Source organism: Perca fluviatilis, chromosome 1, assembly GCF_010015445.1.
Source record: "Perca fluviatilis chromosome 1, GENO_Pfluv_1.0, whole genome shotgun sequence".
NCBI lineage: Eukaryota > Metazoa > Chordata > Actinopteri > Perciformes > Percidae > Perca > Perca fluviatilis.
Window position 1 is genome coordinate 30,096,761 of NC_053112.1, and position 24,928 is coordinate 30,121,688.

Here is a 24,928-nt window from a genome sequence, read left to right on the forward strand (position 1 = left end):
CTTGTATGTGTAAAAAATGTACTTGGCAATAAAGCTTTTCTGATTCTGATTCTGAAAAGATTTCCCAAACTAAGATATTATAAAAAAGTATTGTTTTGGTATCAGTACCTGAACTTTGTATTGTTTTATTTATGCCAAAACTAAAACCTTTCAAAACGATACAAAGCCCTTGCGCTTTATTTTTAAATATAAATTTGATGCAACCTAATTTTTCTTATTATAAAGTATCTTATTGACAATGATCAAGGCTGCCGTTGATTTTTACTTTACCTTAATAGTATCAAGGCAACCATGTTCCTCAGCAAGGACGGTGACAATGTCGTCCATGCAACCTGAGAATGACAAACAATATCTCAGCGTGAGCCTAATTGAGCTTAAGAGCATATTGCTCAGTACTTCAAATAATTACGTCCTTTTCACTCACCCAAGGTTAGAATGAATTTCAATCTCTCACTTATATGAATATTCTGCAGCAGTCGTCTACCCTATAATTGATTCACAGCATTAGAATTCATGGTGAAAATTATCTATACAGCATGAGTACAGCATGCAAAACCCAAACAGCATCAAAAAATTATTCCTGTATGAAGATGTTTATGAAGGATTCTTACTGCACATAATTCAAAGAGCAAAACCCCAAGAGACCAGACATCTGTCTTGGGTCCTGAAGGCAGAGGAGCTGCATCATGGGAAGAGTCACTGGGGTGAAAGGAGCCCTGAGCGATCACCTCTGGAGCAAGGTATGATGGGTACCTGCGGTTATGTTCACAGAGCAGATAAGCACATTACTTTGAATTCCCTATATTATTAATAACTATAATAAACAACTGCTTTACCAGATCAGTGCAGAAACATAATGTCATAGTGTGTTAATCAGTGAGCTTTGTTTAATTATTAAGTTTTAGTATGTCCTTTCCATATTATAAATTAATATCATTTAATTGCAAAATTACTCCATGACATTGCTCACATTTCTGTCATTAAGTGATGCATATTCAGTTGTTCCTGAGGACAATCTGCATAGCTGTTTGACAGTTACAATTATTATTTTGCATCCAGATGTTTCATTGAAAGTCATGTGTATGTGCCATCATTCTTATTTTCAATCTGCGAAAGGATATTACACAGAGATACTTGGTAGAACACAAAGGCCTTTGGATTAGGATAAAAGTCCAATGATTTGTTACAGTTCCTAAACCAGGAAGCTATTTTGATTTCCTAAAAGCTGCTTTCTAAGACAAAAGCATGGGCCATTATGCATCAATGTTATGGTCATGTCCTGTTTTCATGATTTGACTAACAGCGAACAGAAACAAGTGAACCTTTGATCCTGAACAGACTGCTCACATAGCTCAGTCCCAACAGGTGAAGCGTTACAGAGAAGCACTAATGGACCTTTCTCTGTGATGAATGAGGAAAAAAAGACGTACCCAATGGGAAAATCTACGTCGGCCCCATGATCCGTCATGTGATAAAGGCCGAACTTTGCCAGCTTGACATTCCCCTACAAAGAAAACCATATATCTTAGAATGACAGTAATACATTTAAGGAATCATTATATTGTCTTTTAATTGGAGAGTAAAACAGACATACATAAAACAGCTCAATTTTACCTTGCAGTCCATGAGCACATTGTGTGCGCTGAGGGCTCTGTGCACCATACCATGTTTGTTCATAAACTCCAGACCTTCAAGGACCTCATAGGCTATCTGCAGAACTGTCTCTGGGCTAACACAAACAAAAACACGACAGTGTGTCAAACCAAGTAGTGGCTGGTTCAGAGAAAAGACATTTTAAAGAAATTATCTACATTTTCAACACTTTAGAAATAGAAATTCCTATTCACTGTTGTTAATTTGCAAAGTTATCTGTCATATACATATACAATATAATCTAAATATACAAAACAAAATGTATCAATAACTAGATACAAGTGAAAGTGAAGGTAGAAAGCAAAATGGGTCCATCACATATATTGTAATTACTTCAAGAGAATTTTAATGATAATCTCACCTGGCTGTTTTCCCCTGTTTTTGAAAATCACTTAAACTGCTTTCAAAGTGTTCAGCAACAACAATCAGGCGTTCTATAGAGCAAGAAGAAGAAAGTGAAGTTAAAGATACGCAAGATATGACAAAAACCCTACTAGGGACAATTGTTGTGAATTAGCTTTGGCTAAAAACAATATGATACATACATCAGATGACTGTTAAAGCTTATCTATGTTTTTTGTATCCGTCCCTATCTAAATAAACCTTTAATAATAATATTAATAATAATAATAATAATAATAATAAGCAAATATTTATTGATATGTATATATAATAAACAAGCATGTATTGATTCTACCCCTCTTTGTACAATAAAAAGTGAGGTGAAAATGCATATTAAAAGAAAAATGTAAGGTATTTAGTTTTTTTGACACAACTACAATATAAAGTAATGCAGTAAAAAACAATAGCCGTCTGAGAAGGTGTCCTGACAATGTGCCATAGAGGAATGGATTAGACTATATGAGGGTGTTTCCACCACAGAAACTTTCCCAGGGGACCAAGCACATTTTAAGGAACTCAGAAACTAAACCTGCGTTTTTACCAGAGGAACCAGCGATAGTTCCAGGTGGCAGAAAAATCCCTACTCCTCGTCTAGTACTTACTGAAGGTTCGGGATCTTTAGCATTGGAATTTGTAGGGCTGATCCTCATTGATTGATATACTAACTCTGAGGGCTGTAGTTTGTGGTGTTCCTGTTTTGGACTACAATAAAATGCATGATGTCCTGTTATTGTGTTTACCACTTGTAAATACAAAGCTTAATATATCTATTAACAACCGACTCAGCAAAAATGCATTGATTCCACATAGAATAACAGAATGAAACAAGACTACGCTCACCAACGTAGGAAGTTAATAAACACGCAGGTCCTATCTTGTTTGACCAAATAAAATGCCAGTTTCCTGACAATGTATGCTGCCTTGTCAAAAATGGCTACCTTATGTGTTTTTCTGTATTTCTGTCAGTATTATGACATCTTTATGTTTTTGACTACAAACAGGGCTAAGTGTACAATAAGAATATGGGGAATAGATTTTTCCAGAGGGAGCACATATTGACAGAACACCTGGTTTATTTTGGATAAGCTCAGTGAGAGTGCACATCAAGGGCAAAACATCACTAACTGAAAATAAAATGTAATGAAAAGGGAGGACAGTAGTGGTGTAGTGGAGGGTATACGAGGTATACCCACCTCTTTTTCTGTCAGTTTACAGTATATCCACCTATCAGCCAAAAAGCCTTTTGATTATATAGGAGAGTATACCCACTTCCTCCTCAGTAACGTACCCATCTACCTACACCACAGGTGCACAGGATATTGTCAGAAAGTCATACCATGTTTCCCTCTGGAGATGTCCACATATTGGCAGAGTCTGGGGTGAGTGATGGTCTTGAGGATCTGGAAACGTCCCAGGATTTTGATAGAGTTTGGGGTAAGAGGGAGACCATTGCTCCCACAGACATCATGAGGGAGAGCTGAGGCAAAGAAGGTGAAGGCCCCCAGCTGGGCATCTTTGAGGGGCCTCATCGCACCACTGGCTTCAAGAACTGATAATGGGGAAAAAAGCCTTCAATATGATATATGAATTATATGGGATAATATATATAAGTATGAATGTGAGGAACATTCTTATCATCAGCATGGTATATATTACAATACACAATCGTGCCATCCAGTATTAACCAGCGGGTTAAAAAAAATGTTAAACTGTTATAACACAGTCACATTGTAATATTAAATTAATGCCAGATATTTAAAGTTTAGGAAGTCCCGGAAAAGGGGCAAGAGCACCTACTCATTGCACATTGTTTGACAATTTTACAGTCAAAATAGCAACAACAAAAGTGAGTTAACTGCTTAGCCACAATTCAAGCTGTTTATGTTTATGTTAACGCTAAGTGAGGCAAAGACCATCATGGTTTCAAGTAAGTGATCGGTGAAAACTGTCATTGTAAGTAACGTTAGGCCTACTAGTTAAGTTATGCAATATATTTACACCATATAGTTGTACTGTAGATTAACTTCGGAAACAAAAGACACAATGTCCACAGTGATGCTGCAGTTAAACCGACTGTGAGTATGTAGCTAGCTAACTTATGGAAATAACTGCCTTATTGGCTCGGGTAGGAAAGAAACCAATGATGTAATGTGCATTACATCCGAAAGAATGTGAGTACTCACGCTTAATGGAGAAGCTGTATGGCCATGACGACAGAATTAACTTGAAATTATTGATAAAATATGTTTGAAATGAATTCCTTCCCTGCCTCTGCGATGTGATGGAAACAGCTGAGAGAACGTGATCAATGACGTTATTTGTGTGCGACAAAGTAGTGCACAAAAAAAATAAAAATAAAAAAAACGTTTAACGATTAATGAAATTATATCAAACAAGTTATTTCAAATCCTTAGCAAAGTTCTTCTTGAACTATTGTTAGAGTTTAGTTTCTGATTTGAGTAATTACATACAGGCAAAACCCGTTTCCTCCTTACATTTTGAGACAGTATCCGATCTATAGAACATATGGCTAGTGAACGCTTAAGTACTGCTTCACATCCGGATAGTGCAGAGATCTAACAACGGGCCCTGAATCAGCCACTCTGCGGCTAGCTGCCAGCTGCCTGTCTGTCTGTCAGCTAGCTCTGATAGCTGATGTAGCTAACGTTAGCAGGAGTAGCAGCTGTCAAGCCCCCACCTCTCCGTGAAACGTGTTGGGGTTGCTGCTCCGAGTTCATGTAAGTTTCATAAACCTTTGTGTTTTTTATTATACTGCTTTAACTAAGTGATTGTAAGCCGTCGATAACGTCTTACCAACCGTTTAGCTAGTAATATTAGCTCACCAGTGCTATAGATAATCGTAGCCTAGTTGATTTTCCTTGTCTCAGTTTAAGATAACGTTACCATTTCTATGTGAGCTGAGCTAATAGCTTATTTGGTTTATCAACAAACCCTAATTAATGTTCCGTAAATTACACATTGTTGAGCAATCCATTCTCCACAAATCACAGTCAATTCTAATTTTGTCATTAACATTTACTGAATATAAAATAAGATGACTGTTGTTTGATTAGGCTACTTTGATTTGCAAATGATTCGATGCTTTAGTTTTGGTTTTATTTTCTATCTATAACGTTAGGTAACGTTAACTTATAACTGGGCTGCAGCTAACAATAGGCTTTTCATTAGCGATTAAACTGTCAAGTATGTCACAATAAAACCCAAAACACTAATTTCAAAATTTCATTTTTAAGGAGTAAATAATAACACAAGTCATTATACAAATGTGCAATAATACTGTAAGCTGCCTGTTTGGAATGTATAAGATAAGTACCTTAAACAATTATGTAAAAACAAAATCAATGAATTTGCTGTCTGTGATCATGTCATTTCAGCCCTCTTCTAAAATAGGTCTGTACAATGACTTCTCCTTTTAAACAAATAAGAATATATAGAAATAGAAAATATCACATTGGACACTTGACATTATAATGACATTTCATACTCAAGATTTAGTAGTGATATTAGTTTAGTAGCAGTGTTTTTTTTTATAGAACTGATAGCCTACATGAACAGATAATGAAGTGATAGATACAACCCTAAACATTAGAGTCTCACTACTTCTGTCATGTTCCCAGCTGTTTTCTATGCAGACATTGACAGCAATTGGTATCTTTTTATGGCTTTTCAACCTCAGATCATTTATTATTCAATTTGATGAAATATCATATGCATATTGTAAATAGTTTCAGGCATGCAAGATTTTAAATCAAATTTACCTTTGCATTATTAAATACTGAGTGTCTCAATTATGACGGTGTTTTTCACATAGTTATGTGTACATTTATTTTTGCATGTGCATCATAAAAAACAAATATAAAATAGAAGAGCACATATATGTCGTGAAAAGCAGTGGATATAGGTACCTGGTGCAGAAGACTACACATCTCATAGTTTATTTTAAGTTTAAATGTATGTAGGTCCTTCTAATGCCTTCAGGTGGTGCTGGCATACTGCTCTCTCTTTTTATTTCATGGTCTAGTTGGCAGACAGGTAGGGAAATATATCCCTTACCCCTACAGCCTACAGTATATGTTTACTGTGGGAATGAAGCATGAAAAGAGGAAACACTTGTATTCTGGTGGGTCTGCTTCCACACCACCATCATACCGGAGAAAGCTGGTGGTTAAATGTAACAGATTTAAAGATTTGATTCAAACACCCTGTGTAGTCCGTTTATAGCTATGCAGTTTTATCTTTGATATTTTAATTTAAAAATGGATGAACGTAAAATGTTAGCTTGGGCTATTGAGAACTGACTAAGCAAACCAGTCATGCCTATTTTTAGGAGATTGATAAGGCAGATTCCTTCTCCAGTTGAGCACCAACTGTCCTTTGTATAGCAAAGTTAACCTGCTAAATTTATACAGTTGCAAATCAGGAGATGAATCAGAGATATTTTGATTTCCATACAGTGAAGACAGGTAAATTAGGCATCCTTAAGGCTGCTGAGAGCCCACGTCACTTTAACATTGTTAACACATTTGGGTATTTCCATCTGAAATCCAAAGCTGAAATGACCCCTTGATGCTGCAGACCATACCTCAGCCCCAGGACCCATTTTCAGGGGTTATCCAAATGAGATCAGCCTTTTTGTGGCTCTTGTCATTACTCCACCACTGGTCCTGTTTAAATCAATTCAGTTTCTCAAAAAGCTATGCTTTGATCCTTGATTTTATCAACTCCAGCTCTTTTGTGTTTCTAATTTCCTCATCCCTTAACATTTTGTTTTCATCTCGGGCCAGCGGTTGTTTCCCAGCGCCTCCCTGTAATATGTGTAAGAAGTTTTCTTCTCCATGCCTCAGCCTTGTAAAATCCTTCTTTTCCTCTTCAAGAAGTTATTACCAAGCTCAACATGACTTTACTCCAAACCCAAACTGGTGTCCAGTTGTGTTTTGGTTGCGTGGCCCAAGAGTGGCTGATCCCTTTTGAACTTGAACTTAATGTTCAAAACTGAATGTGTATGATTTGGATGCTAAGTGTGGTTTAATGGATAAATCTGAATGTCACTTCTTACTTGTCACTTCTCTTACCAATTGTAACTATAAAAAAAACATGAATTCATCCAATAATTTGGCTTGTACAAGTTGACTTGGAACTTGTACAAGGGTTATGAGGGTTTTTATACACTGAAATGCTGCAGAAAACCTTTACATTTAATAAGTTTGGAATCAAGATTTTCTCATTTATTGTATAATTTATATGAAAAACAACACATGTTCTGATTAATCTCTTGGCATGCCTTGTGGACAGAGGTCATATTTTGTCACTTTGGGCAACCGGCCAAAAATATATCAGACTAAAGTCCTATTGGCAAATGTTTTTAACTTACTTAGAGCACATAGAAAACATGTCCGATTATGATTGTTGTCAGACATATTGCAATATGACATCTACAGTGCCTAACTGTTGCTTTAGCAATACACAGTGTTTATTAATCAAGTAAAATACTGAAGTAAAACACTGCCACTACATAACATTGTGACATGTTTTAACAAAATAGGAACTCCCAGTACAATGTAATGCCGTCAACAGCCCTGCAACACATACCACTTTTGTGGAAAATAAAATGTTTTTGTTGAGACTGTCAGAGAAGAGTTGTTTTAGAGGCTGTAGTTTGTGGTGCGTGGTTCTGGAATGCAAACCTTGTAACCCCAAATATGTATCTTTGTAGATGTTCAGCATAGTACTTAACAATGCCATCTCTTTTTACAGTACTTTGCTAGTGTCACTTAAGTAAACTTGAAATGACATGGAACATGGTAACTTTATATTCACTCTACTTGTGAGCTTGATGCATGAAAACTTGCCTCCATTTAAAACAAAAGGAAAGCTGCTCCCGCTGTAAAATCCAGAAAGATATTGCAGAACTGGGCCCTATATATTGTATTTCATGATGTTGGAATGTAATCTGTTCTATATATTTTACAGCTCTAAAATCTAGCTGTTTGTTGTGTTGTGATTGATTGCTGTATGGCTTTTTTTGTCTGTTAGGTTTTTAGCTCGCTCCCTGTTCAAGATGTCAAGTCCTAATCCTTTATTGAGGCTGGAGCAGCGAGCAGCCGAGGCTGACCAGATCATCGAGTACCTGAAACAACAAGTCCAGCTGCTAAAGGATAAAGCCAGTAAGAGAAACACAACCATACACCAACATGCTTATTTGTAGAAATTTTTTTTCAGCTGATTCCTGGCTAATTCATTGTAACAGTCTTACAAAAGCTATATTTAGGTTTATATTAAACTACAGATTTGTCTAGATTGGCTACATTTCTATGCAAAAAGTCCTTACGCTGTGCTCAGGTGTAGTACATAATGAATTTCTGTATTGGCTGTTGGAGTGACATCACTTTGGCTGAAGAGCTGCTTACGTACATGATTCACAGTCTCAATATTAAAGAGTGAATCCCCTCTACTGGCAGTTTTATGAAACCCGAGGCCCCAGTCATGGGAAAGGGCACTTACATTTACAAGAATTGTCCTTCTGAAGATAATTTCCCTTGGTATCTTTTAAGCTTTACTCATAAAACAGGTCTCTAAATCAGCCAAATATATCCATACACTTTAGGCGTGGAATTCCACTTACCATTAACTTGAAATTAATTAATTTATAAATAAATAAACGTTGTATACATGTTGTTATTGTTGTTAGGTATAAACTCATGAGTGAGCAGAACTTTCCTTTTCTGTTGCAGTTGTGTAAATGATTAAGCTCCACTTAGAATAATCTCCATGATCTCGTGTAATAACATCCTTGTTAAGGCATTGCAGGCACAATGGAAGAAATGTGAATTATGGAATATGAATTATTCCAAAAGTGTAAAAAAGAAAGTGTTTTTATGTAATTTAAAACAGTTTAGGACTATTTTTAAATCCCAAAACTGGATTAATGGACAATTTCATGGCCTTTTTAACTCCAAAAGAGACAGAATAGATTTTAATAGTAACCATTTTAAATTCAATATTATATTTGTACTAGTTCAGCAGGTCTTAAAATGTCCTGTGGGATAGTGAAATTTCATTCCAGTGCTGAGAGCTAACAAGAATTTGCCTCGCTGCAGTCGTCCAGGCCAGTGTCAGAGAAGAGAAGAAGCTGATGGTGGAGAATGCCAAACTGAAGAATGACATTGAGGAACTAAAAAAACAGCTGCTGGAAAAAGAGAAGAAGAGGGGAGGTATGTTGGTTTTGGCTTCCAGCAAAGAATGGCATTGCAGATCAAATGTTTGTTTGTCTTTAAAAAAGACCTTGATGTTGTTATCCTTTATATCTAGTTATAGAAGCGTCTGTGTGCCTTACATAGAAACATTTGATGTCAGTTGTTGCTCATTATGCATTGTTTGGTTTGTACTATCAATGATAACATCTTGTGCATTCTCGCCTCAGCCCATTATAACCAGATCTTCTTTTTTGGGGGTTTTATTATAAGCAGCCATAGTCAGAGTAGAGTAGTCATAGAGTGATGGGGACAACATGTCTGTCAGCTATTTTGTGTCTGACATACATTGACATTTAAGCTCAAACAGCTGAGATCATTAACACACATTTAATGTTTTCCAGAAAGACGCTCCAGGAATAAAGGGGGACTGGAAGAAATAAGCAATTTAACCTTATTCAAAAAGACTCAATATGTTAGTGTTGGAACATAGAAAGAATGCCTTCCAATAGACCCGAGACTATGTTTTTCCACGCATTGTATCTAAAAGTGATGTTTATTTTCTGGGGTTTCTTTTTAATGGCTTTAAGGTGGCATGAAATTGCTTGAAAACATGGATAAATATGAACCTTTTTTTAAAGGATGTTCAGTCGTCTTTGCTGATTTGTTATTGAGATAAGAAAAAACTAACTATTGAATATGAGTTAAATAGCTCCTTGAGAAAAACATTTCTGCAGCCAAGTATTAAAAACTGTGACAACGGAAGTTCAGTATCAGATTTGCTTCAACACCATTTTAAAGGTCCCATACGCACAACCGGCGCAACGTCATAGAATGTCTCTGAACAGATTCACGCCACTTTTAGGAGAAAACAATCCCGCGTTCCCCATAGACGACAACAGCGTAACAACAATCTTTTACTTTAAACAAACCGTTTTGAATTAATAACTATGCCGAAAGGTTGCTGAGTAGTTTGTTGCACCAACAATACATCCAAAAACCCCGGTCTTCGATTTGTCCTCTTGCCATGTCCTAAAATAGATCCTGATAGATGGGCTTTGGCTCCAGGCTATAGACCAGACTGGCATCGCCGAGGCTCCCTATGAGAGGGAAGAAACGCGCTGTCACATCAGGAGAGAAACAGCTGTTGTGTAGCGGGTTAATCAAGACTTTCACACTGATATATGAGGCTCATAAGAAACGTGAATATTGTCAGTCAGTTTGGTAAATGATGCTGGTGACAGTTATTACTGATGGATAGCTAACGTTAGCTTTAGTGGGAAGGGAACAGTTTAGTAGCATCAGGCTGTCGTCTCCAACTAAATCTCAGCTTATAGATCGAACAGTTGGTTATTAATAACAGGTTGATTAATTATAGTTAATAGTTAATAACTCAGCCTAACAATAGTGATTTAATCAGATATGTATTTCTACATTTAGCAGTATGCGGCCACAGTGTTGGGTCATTGATCTACTGATACAGGGGACGTGATGGCAATCAACCTTAGTTTATTAAGGTATCGTGAATGCTCAGGTTCAGGCAAGGTTATACAATAAACTAGGGCGTGGCGATATGGAGAAAATCAAATATCACAATATTTTTGACCAAATACCTCGATATCGATACCGCAAAGATATTGTAGTGTTGGCTATTGTTGCTTTCACAAAATATTTACACAATGAGATCTTTGATAAATAATGTGGATATAATGACTAAGTGGGTAAAGGCAAATAATAGAACAGTTACAACAGGCTGGTAAGTTCAGAAAATGACTGTAATGCAGCCTTTAAAACCAGGAAAAGACAACACTTATGCCATATTACGATATCCAAAATCTAAGACGATATCTAGTCACATATCACGATATCGATATAATATCGATATATTACGGTGGCCGGGAAGTGCAATGCAACATTACAAAGAATGAAACACTTTTACAAAGCTTGAGACAAATTTACATTTTGGAAAACAAATTTACATTTTAGAAAACAAATTAACATTTTGGAAAACAAATTTACATTTTAGAAAACAAATTTACATTTTGGAAAACAAATTTACATTTTGGAAAACAAAATAACATTTTGGAAAACAAATTTACATTTTAGAAAACAAATTTACATTTTGGAAAACAAATTTACATTTTAGAAAACAAATTTACATTTTAGAAAACAAATTAACAAGATGCAAAACACTTTTACCAGTCCTGAAACAAATTTACAAATGACAGATTCTTCACGGAAAGGGAATGTACCACATACCGGAAGTGATGAGGTGTTGTATACATGTCGCCTTGACTACGGCAGTTATGGATCGAATGCGTCAATAGAGCCGCCATCTTGGAACAGGGGAGGCACTCCCTTATATACTGTCTATGGGCCGTCTTTAATGCATCAGCGTCAATGTAGGCAAAGGTCTAACGGAAATAAAATCACTATAAATCGTCAAAATCTCATGCGATGTTGTAGTTTTTTTAAACAAAAAGACAAAGAGACTAATTAATGTGTTAATACAAAGAATATTTATTATAATCAGTTCACAGATATGAGTACAAACGGAAACTTCACCCTTCTGAACTAAGAGGTTCTGCTTCAAAGTGAAGTTTAAACAGATTGAAATGTCCAGGCTCACTCCCCCACTAATGATTCATTTATTTCTGCATGTAGTTATTCATTTACGCAAGACTTAAAGTCATGGTTCGTCATCCACAGTCCGAGTCCCGGCAGACTCCCTTTAGGAAACCTGTGATTTAAACTTCAGCAGGTTGTGACAGTCCGCTCCGCTCAGTCCTGGATCTGGTTCTCCGGGCGTCCCTTCCTTCCAGCGGGCCCAGCAATACGGCCCTGGTCTCCCCAGCTGCGTGGTGTCGTTTTGGCTCCCAGGAATGGGCAGTGAGCTCCAGGTCCTGCAGCTGCAGACGGACTCAGCTGCCCCCCTGCTGTAGCTTCGATCCGCGCGGCTGTCGATACGTCCCCGTTTTTCCAATGTTTCTGTCAGGTCCGCGTCATATAAAAACTCCAAACACCGACCACACGTAAAGTCACCATAAACTTCATTCACGCCATACTCAACAACACAAATTGACTGCGCTCACCAGCAACACACGACACCTCATCACTTCCGGTATGTGGTACATTCCCTTTCCGTGAAGAATCTGTCATTTGTAAATTTGTTTCGGGACTTGTAAAAGTGTTTTGCATCTTGTTAATTTGTTTTCTAAAATGTAAATTTGTTTTCTAAAATGTAATTTTGTTTTCCGAAATGTAAATTTGTTTTCTAAAATGTTATTTTGTTTTCCAAAATGTTATTTTGTTTTCCAAAATGTAAATTTGTTTTCTAAAATGTAAATTTGTTTTCTAAAATGTAATTTTGTTTTCCGAAATGTAAATTTGTTTTCTAAAATGTTATTTTGTTTTCCAAAATGTAAATTTGTTTTCTAAAATGTTATTTTGTTTTCCAAAATGTTAATTTGTTTTCTAAAATGTAAATTTGTTTTCCAAAATGTAAATTTGTCTTGAGCTTTGTAAAAGTGTTTCATTCTTTGTAATGTTGCATTGCACTTCCCGGCCACTGTAATATATTGCCCAGCTCTACAATAAACATTAGACATGTGTATAAAACAAACCATCTCTTTAACAAGAAAAAACATCCACACACATTTGTCAAAATTATGTGTCTGTTTTCTATCTCCCAAAAGGGGGTGCGGCCTTGAGTTTTAGCAAAGTACACGTATGTGCCGGTTGTGCGTATGACATGGTGCTCTTTGGATGCTTTTATATAGACCTTACTGGTCCCCTAATACTGTATCTGAAGTCTCTTTCCCGAAATTCAGCCACTAGAGCCAGTCCCACAATGAGCTTTCCTTAGTATGTGCCATTTCTGTGTCTGTAGCTATTGAGGAGGAGAGCTGGGGGGCAAGGTGGAGGGTGGGGACCTGGCCTTGACCACCTGCCACTTTGCTCGTTTGAAAGCCATGATGTCTCTTTCTTTCTCATGGGTGGGCCAAATTCTCTGGCCGGGCAAAGCCGAGAAAGAGGAGGTAACCTTGCTCCTTATGACCTCATAAGGAGCCAGATTCCAGATTGGTCCATCTGAGCTTTCATTTTCTCAAAGGCAGAGCAGGATACCCAGGGTTCAGTTTACACCTATCGCCATTTCTAGCCACTGGGGGACCATAGGCAGGCTGGGGGAATGCATGCCATGGGACTTTTAAAGTTGAAGACGAGCATTGGTTAAACCCACAGAAATTTTATTGCAATCAATTTTTGGGTCCACTTTGGTTGTCATATTATCCCCTCATCAAGTTGTTATGGCAAACATGATTGCAAATGGTTGTCTATTTACACACTTAGCAGACATTGAGTAACCTAGGCATTCATTTGGTATTGTGACAAATTTAAGTCCAATATTTGCTCCCCTTTAAGCTCTGCTTTGGTCTCCACCAGCTCCTGATTTAAATATCTGGCTCTTCAGTTGCTAAATGCGTTATTGTGTTCACCAGTTAGTTGCTAGGTCAGGGTAAAAAAAAACATAAATGGTAGACTGGTGGGTGATAATTCACTGTGGGTTTGTCACTACTAGCAATCCCTTTCACATTACACAGTCGTTTAATTTATGTTTAATATAACACTATTGATTAGTGCGGCTTTCATTTAAAATTGTAGTAGAGATGTCAATGTTTCCAGGAATACATGCGTAAAAAGTGCAGAGGACATCTACAATACTTTCATTTGATTTAATGGTGCAACCATATTAACGTAACTGTAAGCATCATACGGTATATGACATTGTCACAAAGTGTGTAAAAAGTTGGTTCTCGATGTCAAAAACCTTAAGAGAAAACTTAAGCGGAATGTCAAGAGTTTAAGAGGTTGGTTTGTTAGGTCCTTATCTCAGGTCCTAACATAGAATTAAGGTAATTAAGAGTATTATGGCGACGGTGGTGTGCCTGCAGACCGATGTTTGTCAGACACAGGAACTGGATTTTGTAGGAATTCAAACATCAGGCGCCTTAAATTAGGGGTTATTTTTTTTTCTGGAGAGTTATTGTAGGACATTGTTCCCTGCTTTATGGCTCCATTTTCCTTGTTTCTATCAACTTGGACAGTGTGTCATTTTCTCATCTAAACTGTTTGCATCAGGAGAGCAGTCCTCCCACTTGGTGTGTAAATAAAGTTCCCTCTGTATCATTTCATTGTACTATGTTGATGCAACCAGCTCTCTGCGTGAAAAGGGGCAACTAGAGGTAGAGTACCCTGTTTATTTGTAATGTAAATAATCTCTTGTACGGCAGTGCTGCTGTGCTCATGTCTTTTCATACTTTCACACAACCTTTTGGAAACCGCGTGCAGAGAGTATCAGTCAGATATACTTAAAGGTGCTCTAAGCGATGTCACACATTTTTTAAGCTACATTTTTTGTCACATACAGCAAACATCTCCTCACTATTTGCTAGCTGCCTGTCCCCTGAACACACTGTAAAAAAAACGTGGTCTCTGTAGACAGCCCAGGCTCCACAAACGGCAACTAAAACAAACTGCGCCAACCTGCACCACGAAACATAACAAACGGTGATCCCAGCCGATATCCGACAAGGAGGATTTGGGGGTGGGGGTTGGGGGGTTAGTGTGCGGAAGGGAGGGGGAGGGGACGGGATGAGGAGGAGGGAGGGGCGAGCTAGCCAGCGTTTTGTTTGACAATACTTTGAACGTCAACAAGAAGTAACGTCACCCAACATCGCTTAGAGCACCTTTTAAGAAAAAGTCTTCCAGATAGTAACTATGATCCACTATTTGATCATTTATTTTCGACTGACCCTTTGCCTTTGTCCCTCCTGTAGTGCAGGCAGTACCCATGCCATCGGGCGACAACAGTGACGAGTGCATTTTGAAGCCCACCCCTCCCAAACCCTCTGGGCCGGCTCCCTCTGCTTCCCCTGCTGCTGCTGTCCAGAGCGCCCCTCCTAAAGACGAGAGTAAAAAGAAGAAACCAGAGAAAAAAGGTAACAGCTGGAGAGAAGAAAAAAAAACGATGGCACGTTGCAGGGTTTTATTATGAGTCCTTTTGAAGTTTTCACATCCAATAAAATAAAATGAAACCTCTAGATATGTCAAAACAGCAACGTTTGTGTGTTGTATTTCATTTTCAGATTGTCAGTAGGAAAGCCCATATAAGGACCGATTCATTACTCTGTTCTTTAACCCTCCTGTTGTCCTCGGGACAGATTTCAACCGTTTTCAAGAAGTTTCTATATCAGAAATTTGGGTTAATTTCAACCAAATTGTCTCACAAAAAATAACGTGGATGGTTCCATACAACCATTACTCTTCACAAGTAAAATAAATGATCAGTTCACTACTTTCATTGAATCACTGTTTTTATTTTTATTTTATAGCATTTGAGAAAAAAAATGGATAAAAGAACATTATAAAAACGTGCAAAAAAAAAAAAACGTCAAAAGCGCAGATCAAATCGACAAAAAACATTGGAAAAAGACGACCAAAACGTTCTCCATGTTCTCCAAACATGTTTTTCCACGTGAATTTGTAATATCAGGTGATAATGGATGTTCAATTTTATTTATAGTATCAAATCATAACAAGAGTTATCTCGAGACACTTTACAGATAGAGTAGGTCTAGACCCCACTCTATAATTTACAAAACCCCAACAATTACAGTAATTCCCTCAAGAGCAAGCATTAGCAGTAGCTATACCGACAGTGGCGAGGAAAAACTCCCTTTTAGGAAGAAACCTCGGCAGACCCAGACTCTTGGTAGGCGGTGTCTGACGGTGCCAGTTGGGGGTGTGATGAACAGTGGCAATAATAGTCATAATAAAGATAATGGAACAGTGACTACAACGGTAGTCGTAGTAGTTCATGTCATAGTAGGGCACAGCAGGGCGTTACGGGGTGTAGTGTGGCACAGCAGAGCATGGGTGGATGCAGTGGACGCGGCAGGACGCAGCCGGACACTGCAGGGAATCGCAGAGCGTAGCAGGGTGTAGCAGGTCCACAGCGACAGCTGCACCCAAGACCCAGGTCTTGGTGCCATCCTAATCCAAGGCAATATTCTGGGCGAAGTTGACAGCAGTATTGGCCTCTTAAGGTGTCCCAGATCTCTTGGCCTCAGTAGTAAGACGTTGAGTGAAGTTTCATTTGTTGTGGAGTTTTATGGTTAATAAGCTACATTGTCACCAGTAATTGAATCCAATTTAAGAATGATTTAATGTTTTGTGGATGTGCGTCATTTTAGGACCCCATCATAAAACCAAAGTATGTGTCAAATATAATGGCATTAACATTTTACGTTTTACATTTGTGATAAATTTATAATAATAAAAAAAAGAAAAAAAAAGAAAATCCTTTCCACAGAATTTCAATTAATTTGCAATAAATCACTCAAATACTTAGTTTTGTTTCAGCAATACGTTATCCAGAATAATTAGAGGAGCTGTCAGGCATGGACAGGGAATAATTAGCACTGGATGTGTTTATGGGTGTTATAATTTAAGAAGAGAAAGAAACAAGCTTTAAGACACTGACAAATGCATTTCTGTGTCTGGAATTATTTACATCCAGATGTTAGGGAGCTGTTAATGAGAGTTACTAAGGTGGTGTACATGATAAATTCCTTGTCTGTGTTCTCACCTCATCCAAACAGTCATCACTTGTTAGTCTACAAACCCATGTGTAACCTTAAAGTAGTCGGTGATGTTTTACGTCGCCGTGCTGTCATCACAGCAGAACATTGATTACACAGGAGACATGCTTATTATCAGGGTTGGAATTTATATTATTCAGAGCTGGTGTGGGCTCAGAGGAATGATTAAAGACTGTGTGATCATTTGATCAGTGCAACCCACTGGAATGAATGTGTAAGCAAACCAGGCGAGTGAAAGGTACTTTGTCTCTCGTAAGGGAAGCATCTGCTCTTCTGCTATGTCATTGGAACGCGTAGCACTCAGCCAAAAAGGGGGTATTGGTATTGTCATTTAGTCAAGGTATGTGCGTGCCCGACATTTCTGGGAAGAGGTGAAAAAGTAATTGTCTTTTCCTTAATTTTTTTTATTTACTTATGGATCACTTGAAACGCATGCCCCTGCATGCAACCCCAAGGCCGGTCATTGGTGGGCTTTGTTTTCATTTATAGGAGGAAATTAAATCAGATTCCAGACAGATGCCCAGTATTCTTTCAACTATGATTTGTTTTTTTGTAATTTCCCTTGGAGCGATACCAGTTGGCTGAAATATTCTCAGTGCTTTAAAGCAAACACTTCCGATAATATCACGCACATTTAGCATGAAAACTCTCACATATGCCTCTGTTCAGCAAACTTTCCCTCAACACATGATTTAAGCTACTGTCTGACTTTCCAACGTGACATCATGACTTTGCGTGAACATACACGCCACTTTCTAAAGCCAAGTGGCGTGTTATCTGTACGCATTGTGCATCCAACTGAACGCCCGACCAAAGTGTTATACCAAACTTGTTGAAATAGCATAAATAAATTGCACAGAAATATTAAAATGATTCAATACAAAGCATGTAGTAACAGTGTTTGCATCTTCTTATTTTTTGCCAGGAGGGGAGAAGGCAGAGAAGAAGCAGGCAGCTCCCAGCCAAGAAGATGCCAAGGTGGACGTGTCTCGTCTGGACCTGCGCGTTGGACGTATAATCACGGCTGAGAAGCACCCAGACGCCGACAGTCTCTATGTGGAGCAGGTGGATGTGGGGGAGGCTTCTCCGAGGACGGTGGTCAGTGGGTTGGTCAAGCACATACCTGTGGACCAGGTACTGTACAACTCATATACACTCTATAGCTTAAACGATACCAAAGCTGTAGCAAACAGGCAACTGAGTGGAATTTGCAGAATGGGAAGACATTTCTGGAATATCATGTGATAAAATTCAGTGTGCCTTAACAGAGGTCGGGTCAGGGAACTTTGTCATAGGATGAATTGGCCATCTCACAAAAATCCAGATTATATGTAGATATTCACACCCATTCACTGATTTAGCTTGAATCTTAATGTCTCATCAGGCTCCAGGTTGCAATCCTGTAGATGTCAAACTCCACATGTGCCATGCCTCCTACAGTGTCTGCTTATGAGTGAGAAAACTGTGGACTTCAATACAAATTAGATTTTCTTTATGAATCCCAGAAGAGACTCTGTTTGAGGCTTGTCTTTATTAGACACACAAGCAGTGCTGTATGTATACATTAATGGCTCACTCAGGTCATAAGGATATATTAGTCAATTTAAAGTGACTTATTAGGTAAACTCTGTGCTGACGGTTCTGCTTAGAAACACAACATTTCATGTTGGTGATTCAGGATCTCCATCGAATATTGTTTTTTGTTTTGCTTTCACATTAATGATTTGCTCCTGGAGCAAAGTCATTTGTGCACTAGTTACTTTTATGGCCGTCGTATTTTTGAGTTTGTCTCTTCATATTTCTAGACCAGGGAGCCTTTGTGCATTACACTTCTGCATTACACTGTATGTAGACAGTGTATCCCTTAAATGGAACCATGCGCTTGCTGAAACCATGTGTAACAAACCCTGTCTGACTTTGTCAAAAAAAATAATAAAAAGTTATTATACTTGGAAAATACTTGGAAGTGACTACAGTTTTTCCATGTGCACAGACAAATATTAGACATTAGCTTCTTACTGTAAAACTGTTGACACTGTTGCAGCAATGGCATTTTGTGGCACAGTCTGATTTGAAGTGACTACAGGCCAAGCTACTTTAGTGTGTCTGCATCAGTCCATTACTTACAGTCTAAAATCAAGTTATTACTTTTCTTTCTTATTTGTGTGAGCCATTATCTATTTCTGTCAAGCAAGCAGGGGTGAACGATCTGAGGAAATATATCATGGGTTTTATGGCAGTACTCCTGATTGTCTGTACTCAGATAAATATAGGGTTGTTATAAAAGTTCAATACGAGTCTGAGACAAATTATTGTTAAGTGTCTACAGTGCACATAAAATATTGTTCAAGTCAAACAGTTTGTTTTGTAAATACTGTTACAGAACATTCACATACTATCCTTGAGTTGAGATGAAAAATGAAAACAACTACCAAAACCCTGTCAAAGCAACATGAGGGATTTTAGATTTATGTAGCAATTTCTTAGAGGATGTCCCTCAAAAAAAGGTATGATTCATTTCTGGGAACTGGTATACATCATGTCATGGAATGCTGGATTTCGCTTTCTCTCGGCTTTTGGCAGAAACTGCCTTAGGTCTTCTTTTAAATTTTGGTAAGCCGCAGAGGTCTCCAGGCTCGAGTTTTAAAGTTTTCATGTTTGCTCTCTTTGGTTTATGTAATAAGGCAAACAAACCATAATCCTCGGACAAAGAGATTTGGAATTGGCATTATTGTTTATATTGGATTATGACCACATCAGTTGAAGGTGTTTTTTTTCTGAAGTAAATTGGGTATACTTTGTTTTTATTCTCTATTGTCAAGGGTATTTGGGCTGTAAAAATGTATTCAATCTTCTGTCCCCCGTGCAGATGCAAAACCGCATGGCAGTTCTTCTATGTAACCTGAAGCCAGCCAAGATGAGAGGAGTGGTATCCCAGGCTATGGTCATGTGTGCCAGCTCACCAGACAAGGTCGAAATTCTGGATCCCCCAAGTGGAGCAGCACCAGGGGACAGACTTATTTTCCAGGGATTCCCAGGTACCAGCACATTATTACTGTACCCCTCAAAACATAAACGCTTAAATGTTACAATCATATTCAACCAAACAGACACTATGCTTCCTCAACACTGAGTGACTGTCAACGATTGTCATGCAATTAAGCCCGCTGAAAGAATTTTCCCAGCCTAGTTTCCACAAAATGCCTCTGACTTTAGGAAATGAAGGGTGTCGTTTAACCTTCTCACTGCCAGAAACAACACCAATCACGATGCGATCTCCGACCCCACTGAAAACTCTCATTGAAGGACTCCTCAGTTCTGTTTGGTGGTGGCTAAATGGCCTGTGACTGCTGATTTGACAAAATAATCAACGCTCATTGCTGGGAATGTAACCTCCTCTTTTTTTTTTTTTTTTAATCGTCAGTCAGAAAGATAAGTGTCCTACAGTAATTATTTTGTTAAGTTCGACAAATGTAGATGAGTTTGTAAAAAAGAACACATGAACCCTTTTTCTTATTAGTTTACACATCAACTAGACTGTACAAGAGTCTAGGTCCCTCCTGTGAAGTATCCTAAACACAACCTCTAATGAATGCAGCCTACAATCAAAGACCAACACCAACAGAACGTGATTTAGGTCTCTCTCCTTCTAAAAACTCACATTTATAATCTAAGTTTGCAAAATGGAATATCGGTGACGCGCAGAGGATTGGTCTTGTTATTCTCATATTCTTTTGAGAACAAAAAGCAAAATGGGAGTTCCCTGTGAAAAAAATGTGAAGAGGAGGATATAATGAAGGTGGATCTGTGGTCCAACAACCCGCAGCCCAGCTGCATCAGACGAGGCTTTCATCCCTGCAGTACACATGTCCCAGCCACTCTAAAAGCTGTTTGATTCATGAGGGATCTCTTTGGCCGGAAATTATTTTTATGGATCCTTCATTAAAAAGAGTCCTATTCAAAACTTGGTTGATGTTGATTTGTCATGGTGCCGTGTTCTTGTTTGTTTAAAACCGTAAAAACTGAGGCTGTCTTCTGAAGTACATATAATGGAAAATAAAAAATAAAATGTCTCCTACTTTTCCTTTTTTCTTCCACCAAAGCACCATAGTACAGATTCAATTACAGCCAATCCACTGCTGGTGTGACTACATGGTTGTAATTGCCCACATTTCCCCAACTAATGGAGCCCAGTACTTCTGCTTAAACTTAAGAATGTGCTCAAGATGCTTATCAAAACCTCTTTCACGCTTCTGATCAAAACTGATTGTTGCCACTCTTGGGTCATAAACCAGCAGAAATGGCAGCGTTGGGAAATGAAACACAGTTTTGTCCTCCTACACTGAGATGGTTATATAGAGAGGAACAAGTTGACACCAGACAGAAGCCAACCAGTACAGTTTATGATTTTTCACAAATGCCAGGCAAACCTCAACAATAAAGGCATCGTAAAATGAGAACCTTGCTTTATTGTATTCCCTGGATGCATATTTTTGATTCTGAGAAGTATGGTTTACATTGTTAAATTGTCGCTAAGAACAGATGGCAGTTTCACAAAGCTGACGCTCCAATAGAACACAATAGAAAGTCAAACTATTCACGCGGGAAGAATAAAATTAGAATAGGCCTGATAAATCACGGCCATTTGCTCACAATTTGTATTGGCTTTAGCTTATAGCAGATCATATCAGTGTACGTGCTGACTATGACAAATCCATGAAGGAAAAGTTATCAGTGTGTCGCATGAATATATTAAAACAGCATTTCGGGAGGTTATGCATGGACATGACGTGCCACAAAAAGTTCATAAAACATCAGTCCTGGATCCATAAATCCTGCATGTGTGATGGAGAATCAGAGAGTTTCTAATGCATCAAACTGACTTCTCGATTGCAGGTGAACCAGACAAAGAGCTGAACCCAAAAAAGAAGGTGTGGGAGCAGGTTCAGCCAGACCTACGCACAGACGGCCAGTGTGTTGCAACCTACAAGGGAGCTGCCTTTGAAGTCGCCGGCAAGGGAGTGTGCAAATCCCAAACCATGAGCAACAGTGGAATAAAATAAAATACCAGAGCTGCTTGAAATAGCTTAGTGTTTACTTCATCTACATAATGACGATGATGGTGTTGAGAAAAGGGAGGGTGATCAATTGAAGTAAATGCTTTAAAGATGTTCAATAAAGGGATTTAAAAAAGTGAGTCCTAAGAATCTGTCCTACCACAATCCATTCTTTTTGTTTGACCGCTAAAATATACACAGTCATGGTCTATAAAATGAAGTTAATCAATTCAATTGTGTTTCTGCTTTAATTCACCAACTGTGTCTCCTCTCCGGAGACACATTAGCTTGATTGTGCTTTGATTTTGAAGTTATAACTCTTAAGGACATACAGCACTAGACTTGAGTGAGCATCATTGGTTTCCACTTCATCTAGTCCTTGGCATTTTAATGAGCAGGAGATGAAACTGTGATGTTATACTACAAAGCACAACAAAAACAGATCGGGTTCTCAGGCTTTTTGCAGTGGGCTATTTAGATGGTACTCAGTCCCAGCTTTCCAATCTCCTGGCCCACTGTCGGTATTTCAATCTGGGCTCTGTGATGCCAGTGCCATGTGCTTTGTTTTATTGTCCCCATGAAAGAAAAAGTCTACCGACCTCCGGAAGTATCAGACTACGCAGAAAAAACAGACCGAGAGCTGTGCACCAGAGCCTCTAATGTTACATAAACAGTAATTAAGGCCATCCAGTCTACAAAAACATCTGTCATGGGTCAAATCCAACCATAGCGCAGAGCTTGTGCTTACTGTTCTGAGTCCTACTCTTAGTAGTAGTAAAGTAAGTAATAGTAAATAACTGTAGTGTATTCTCTCTTTCTTAATACTATGGAGAGATTGTCACCGGTGCTGTGTTGAATACACCACCAATAGATAGAGGAAACCAGGAAACCACAGATAGAGGACATGTATACAAATAACAGTTTTTCTCCAATATGCAGAATTGAGTTCACCCATATTGCTAATAATCATATGGCATCTGCCCCCTACCTCTATACACACAGGATGACAGAACTTCTAAACTTGTGAAAAAAAGGCTACAGTTAAAAAAAATCCTGCCATTGTAAAAGAAGACTCACTATCTGCAGATGACAACATGTCAGAAGCCATAATACTTAGCCATAATCCTTAGCTGTAGATAGTGATGGTCAAATGAAGCTTTGCGAACCACTGTCTTTACTTTCTGAGCTCACTAGATGGCGCTCTCTGTTCAACAAAGGGTTGAAAACACACTGAATTGCCATTCCTTTAACCTTTTTATTTGAACAGAGAGCGCCATTTAGTGAGCTCAGAAAGTAAAGACAGTGGTTCGCGAAGCTTCATTTGACCATCACTAGCTGTAGAGGGTTTCAACATACCTACATCTTAACTGCTTTTACTTTTGTTGCCAATAGATGGCGCAGATTTTACCTACAGTTCTGGAACTGTTTCTATCACCCATCACCCATTGTTTTCGCCTGGTTTTGGGGTGCTTCACACCAGTGACACCGTCATTATTCTTCTGATGTAGATTGAGGACATAACCATGCTTCTGTCGTAGCACACATAAGTGCTTTAACACCTGCCAGATTGTCAAATGAACCAGTGTCCTATGGTGGTTATATGGTTTTAAATGATGTAATGACCCCTTTACACATCAAGTTCAAATAACAATTTGGGAATCGTCAATGAGGAAAACCTCATTTTGGTTTAGATGACATAGACAGCTTTAGTAAGTGACCTCCGCTAAAGCATATTCTCACCTAAACCACTGACTTCTTCTTGGGTTTTCTGTGACCACAAGAAGTGTTGCAACCTGAGAGAAAACTCACTCCAGGATATTTTGAGTCAGACGTTTGGAGACCACACGTTTCCTAATTGAATTTTCAGCTGCAACTGGTGTACACTATGTGAAGCAGTTACCTATTTTTCCTAACAGAATATCTGCTCATAGGTCTGTCCATATCTGACTGTAGGTTATCGGAGTACATCTATGTTTCTCTATTTAGATCTAACATTATATGGTTGGTGTGGGCCACTCAGGTTTTGAGTAGTATTGTGAGCCAGTTATTTGGGCCATAATTACTTATTTCACATATTGCCTATGCTCTGTTATAAGCCCAAAATATTGCCTTTGTACTTGTAATGTCCAACTGCAACTCCTTTATGCTCCAGGCATTATAGAATGTTTGATTTTCAGTGCCAAAAAGCTAAAATAAAGACCTGTAGGTATTAGTTTCACCTCATTCTTTGTCCTCCATGTTATCATGTCCTCAACATGACCTTTATGGAGGTGGACACATACAAATGCAACACCTTCAGACATGACTGAAAATTAAGAAAAGGAAAAAGAATGTCTAGAAAAACAACTCTTTTGATGTGATGGAGGCTTAACTCACCCACCTGAAAACAGAATGTAGTGTATCTATGTCTAACAGGCAAATGTAATATCATTTTTCTCTAAGCGTTGGGTTTCATGATGCCAGAACATCATGAAACAGCAGGGGCCATGAGGAATATATTTCTCATTTCTGAAGCCAAGTAGTCAGTTTAAGGCAAGGCGTGGAAGTCAAACTATGACTATAATGGTCTTTGTAAAGGAATGCAAACCTCTGGGATGAAAGTCATGATATTGGACAGCATGATTTGCATTGTGATAGCGCATGATCTGATTTGGTGTGAATCAAGACATCATGTGTTTCTTGATTACTTCAAGACCCCTTGGATGTGCGTAGGGTCCTGTCAAATTGATAAAGTTGTTATTGTTTTTAACATTTTCCCCAACCTTGTTTTCAAAAATGATGCATGGGTTTACTGTGTCGCAATAAAAAACCTGTGCAAGTTGACTTTAACTTTTTGTTTAACAGTGGCCTCATGTTTTCAGTATATTTAACACTGTAACAAAGACAGTTATAGTTTACATATATTTTAGTGTTGTGCAGTAGCTGTTTACTGTAGCCACAGATT

General features: G+C 38.3%; 2 protein-coding genes across 2 annotated transcripts in view; one reads left to right on the plus strand and one right to left on the minus strand.

Annotated features, from left to right (window-relative positions):
* The window catches only part of tbck (TBC1 domain containing kinase), a 57,190-nt gene extending 52,822 nt beyond the window's left edge, over window positions 1–4,368 (minus strand). The window contains exons 1-8 of the mRNA XM_039817035.1: window positions 4,239–4,368; window positions 3,392–3,604; window positions 2,015–2,087; window positions 1,615–1,729; window positions 1,431–1,504; window positions 612–753; window positions 425–485; window positions 271–332 (exon numbers count right to left, since the gene is read on the minus strand). Of these exons, the coding sequence (XP_039672969.1) occupies window positions 271–332; window positions 425–485; window positions 612–753; window positions 1,431–1,504; window positions 1,615–1,729; window positions 2,015–2,087; window positions 3,392–3,584 (720 nt within the window). The 5' untranslated portion in view covers window positions 3,585–3,604; window positions 4,239–4,368. The remainder of the gene's footprint in view (window positions 1–270; window positions 333–424; window positions 486–611; window positions 754–1,430; window positions 1,505–1,614; window positions 1,730–2,014; window positions 2,088–3,391; window positions 3,605–4,238) is intronic.
* Window positions 4,369–4,631: 263 nt separating this feature from the next.
* aimp1a (aminoacyl tRNA synthetase complex interacting multifunctional protein 1a) lies at window positions 4,632–22,124 on the plus strand. The gene is made up of 7 exons (XM_039817051.1): window positions 4,632–4,793; window positions 8,110–8,240; window positions 9,174–9,287; window positions 15,104–15,265; window positions 17,853–18,061; window positions 19,797–19,965; window positions 21,824–22,124. Coding segments are annotated over exons 1-7 (954 nt in total). The 5' UTR covers window positions 4,632–4,791; the 3' UTR covers window positions 21,991–22,124.
* The last annotated feature ends 2,804 nt before the right edge of the window (window positions 22,125–24,928 follow it).

What these genes read in the sequence shown, in the direction of transcription:
- aimp1a (XM_039817051.1), top strand. An exon ending in AAAAGAGAAGAAGAGGGGAG is followed by an intron (nt 9,288 to 15,103) that starts GTATGTTGGTTT and finishes TCCCTCCTGTAG; the next exon opens with TGCAGGCAGTACCCATGCCA. An exon ending in GAAGAAACCAGAGAAAAAAG is followed by an intron (nt 15,266 to 17,852) that starts GTAACAGCTGGA and finishes ATTTTTTGCCAG; the next exon opens with GAGGGGAGAAGGCAGAGAAG.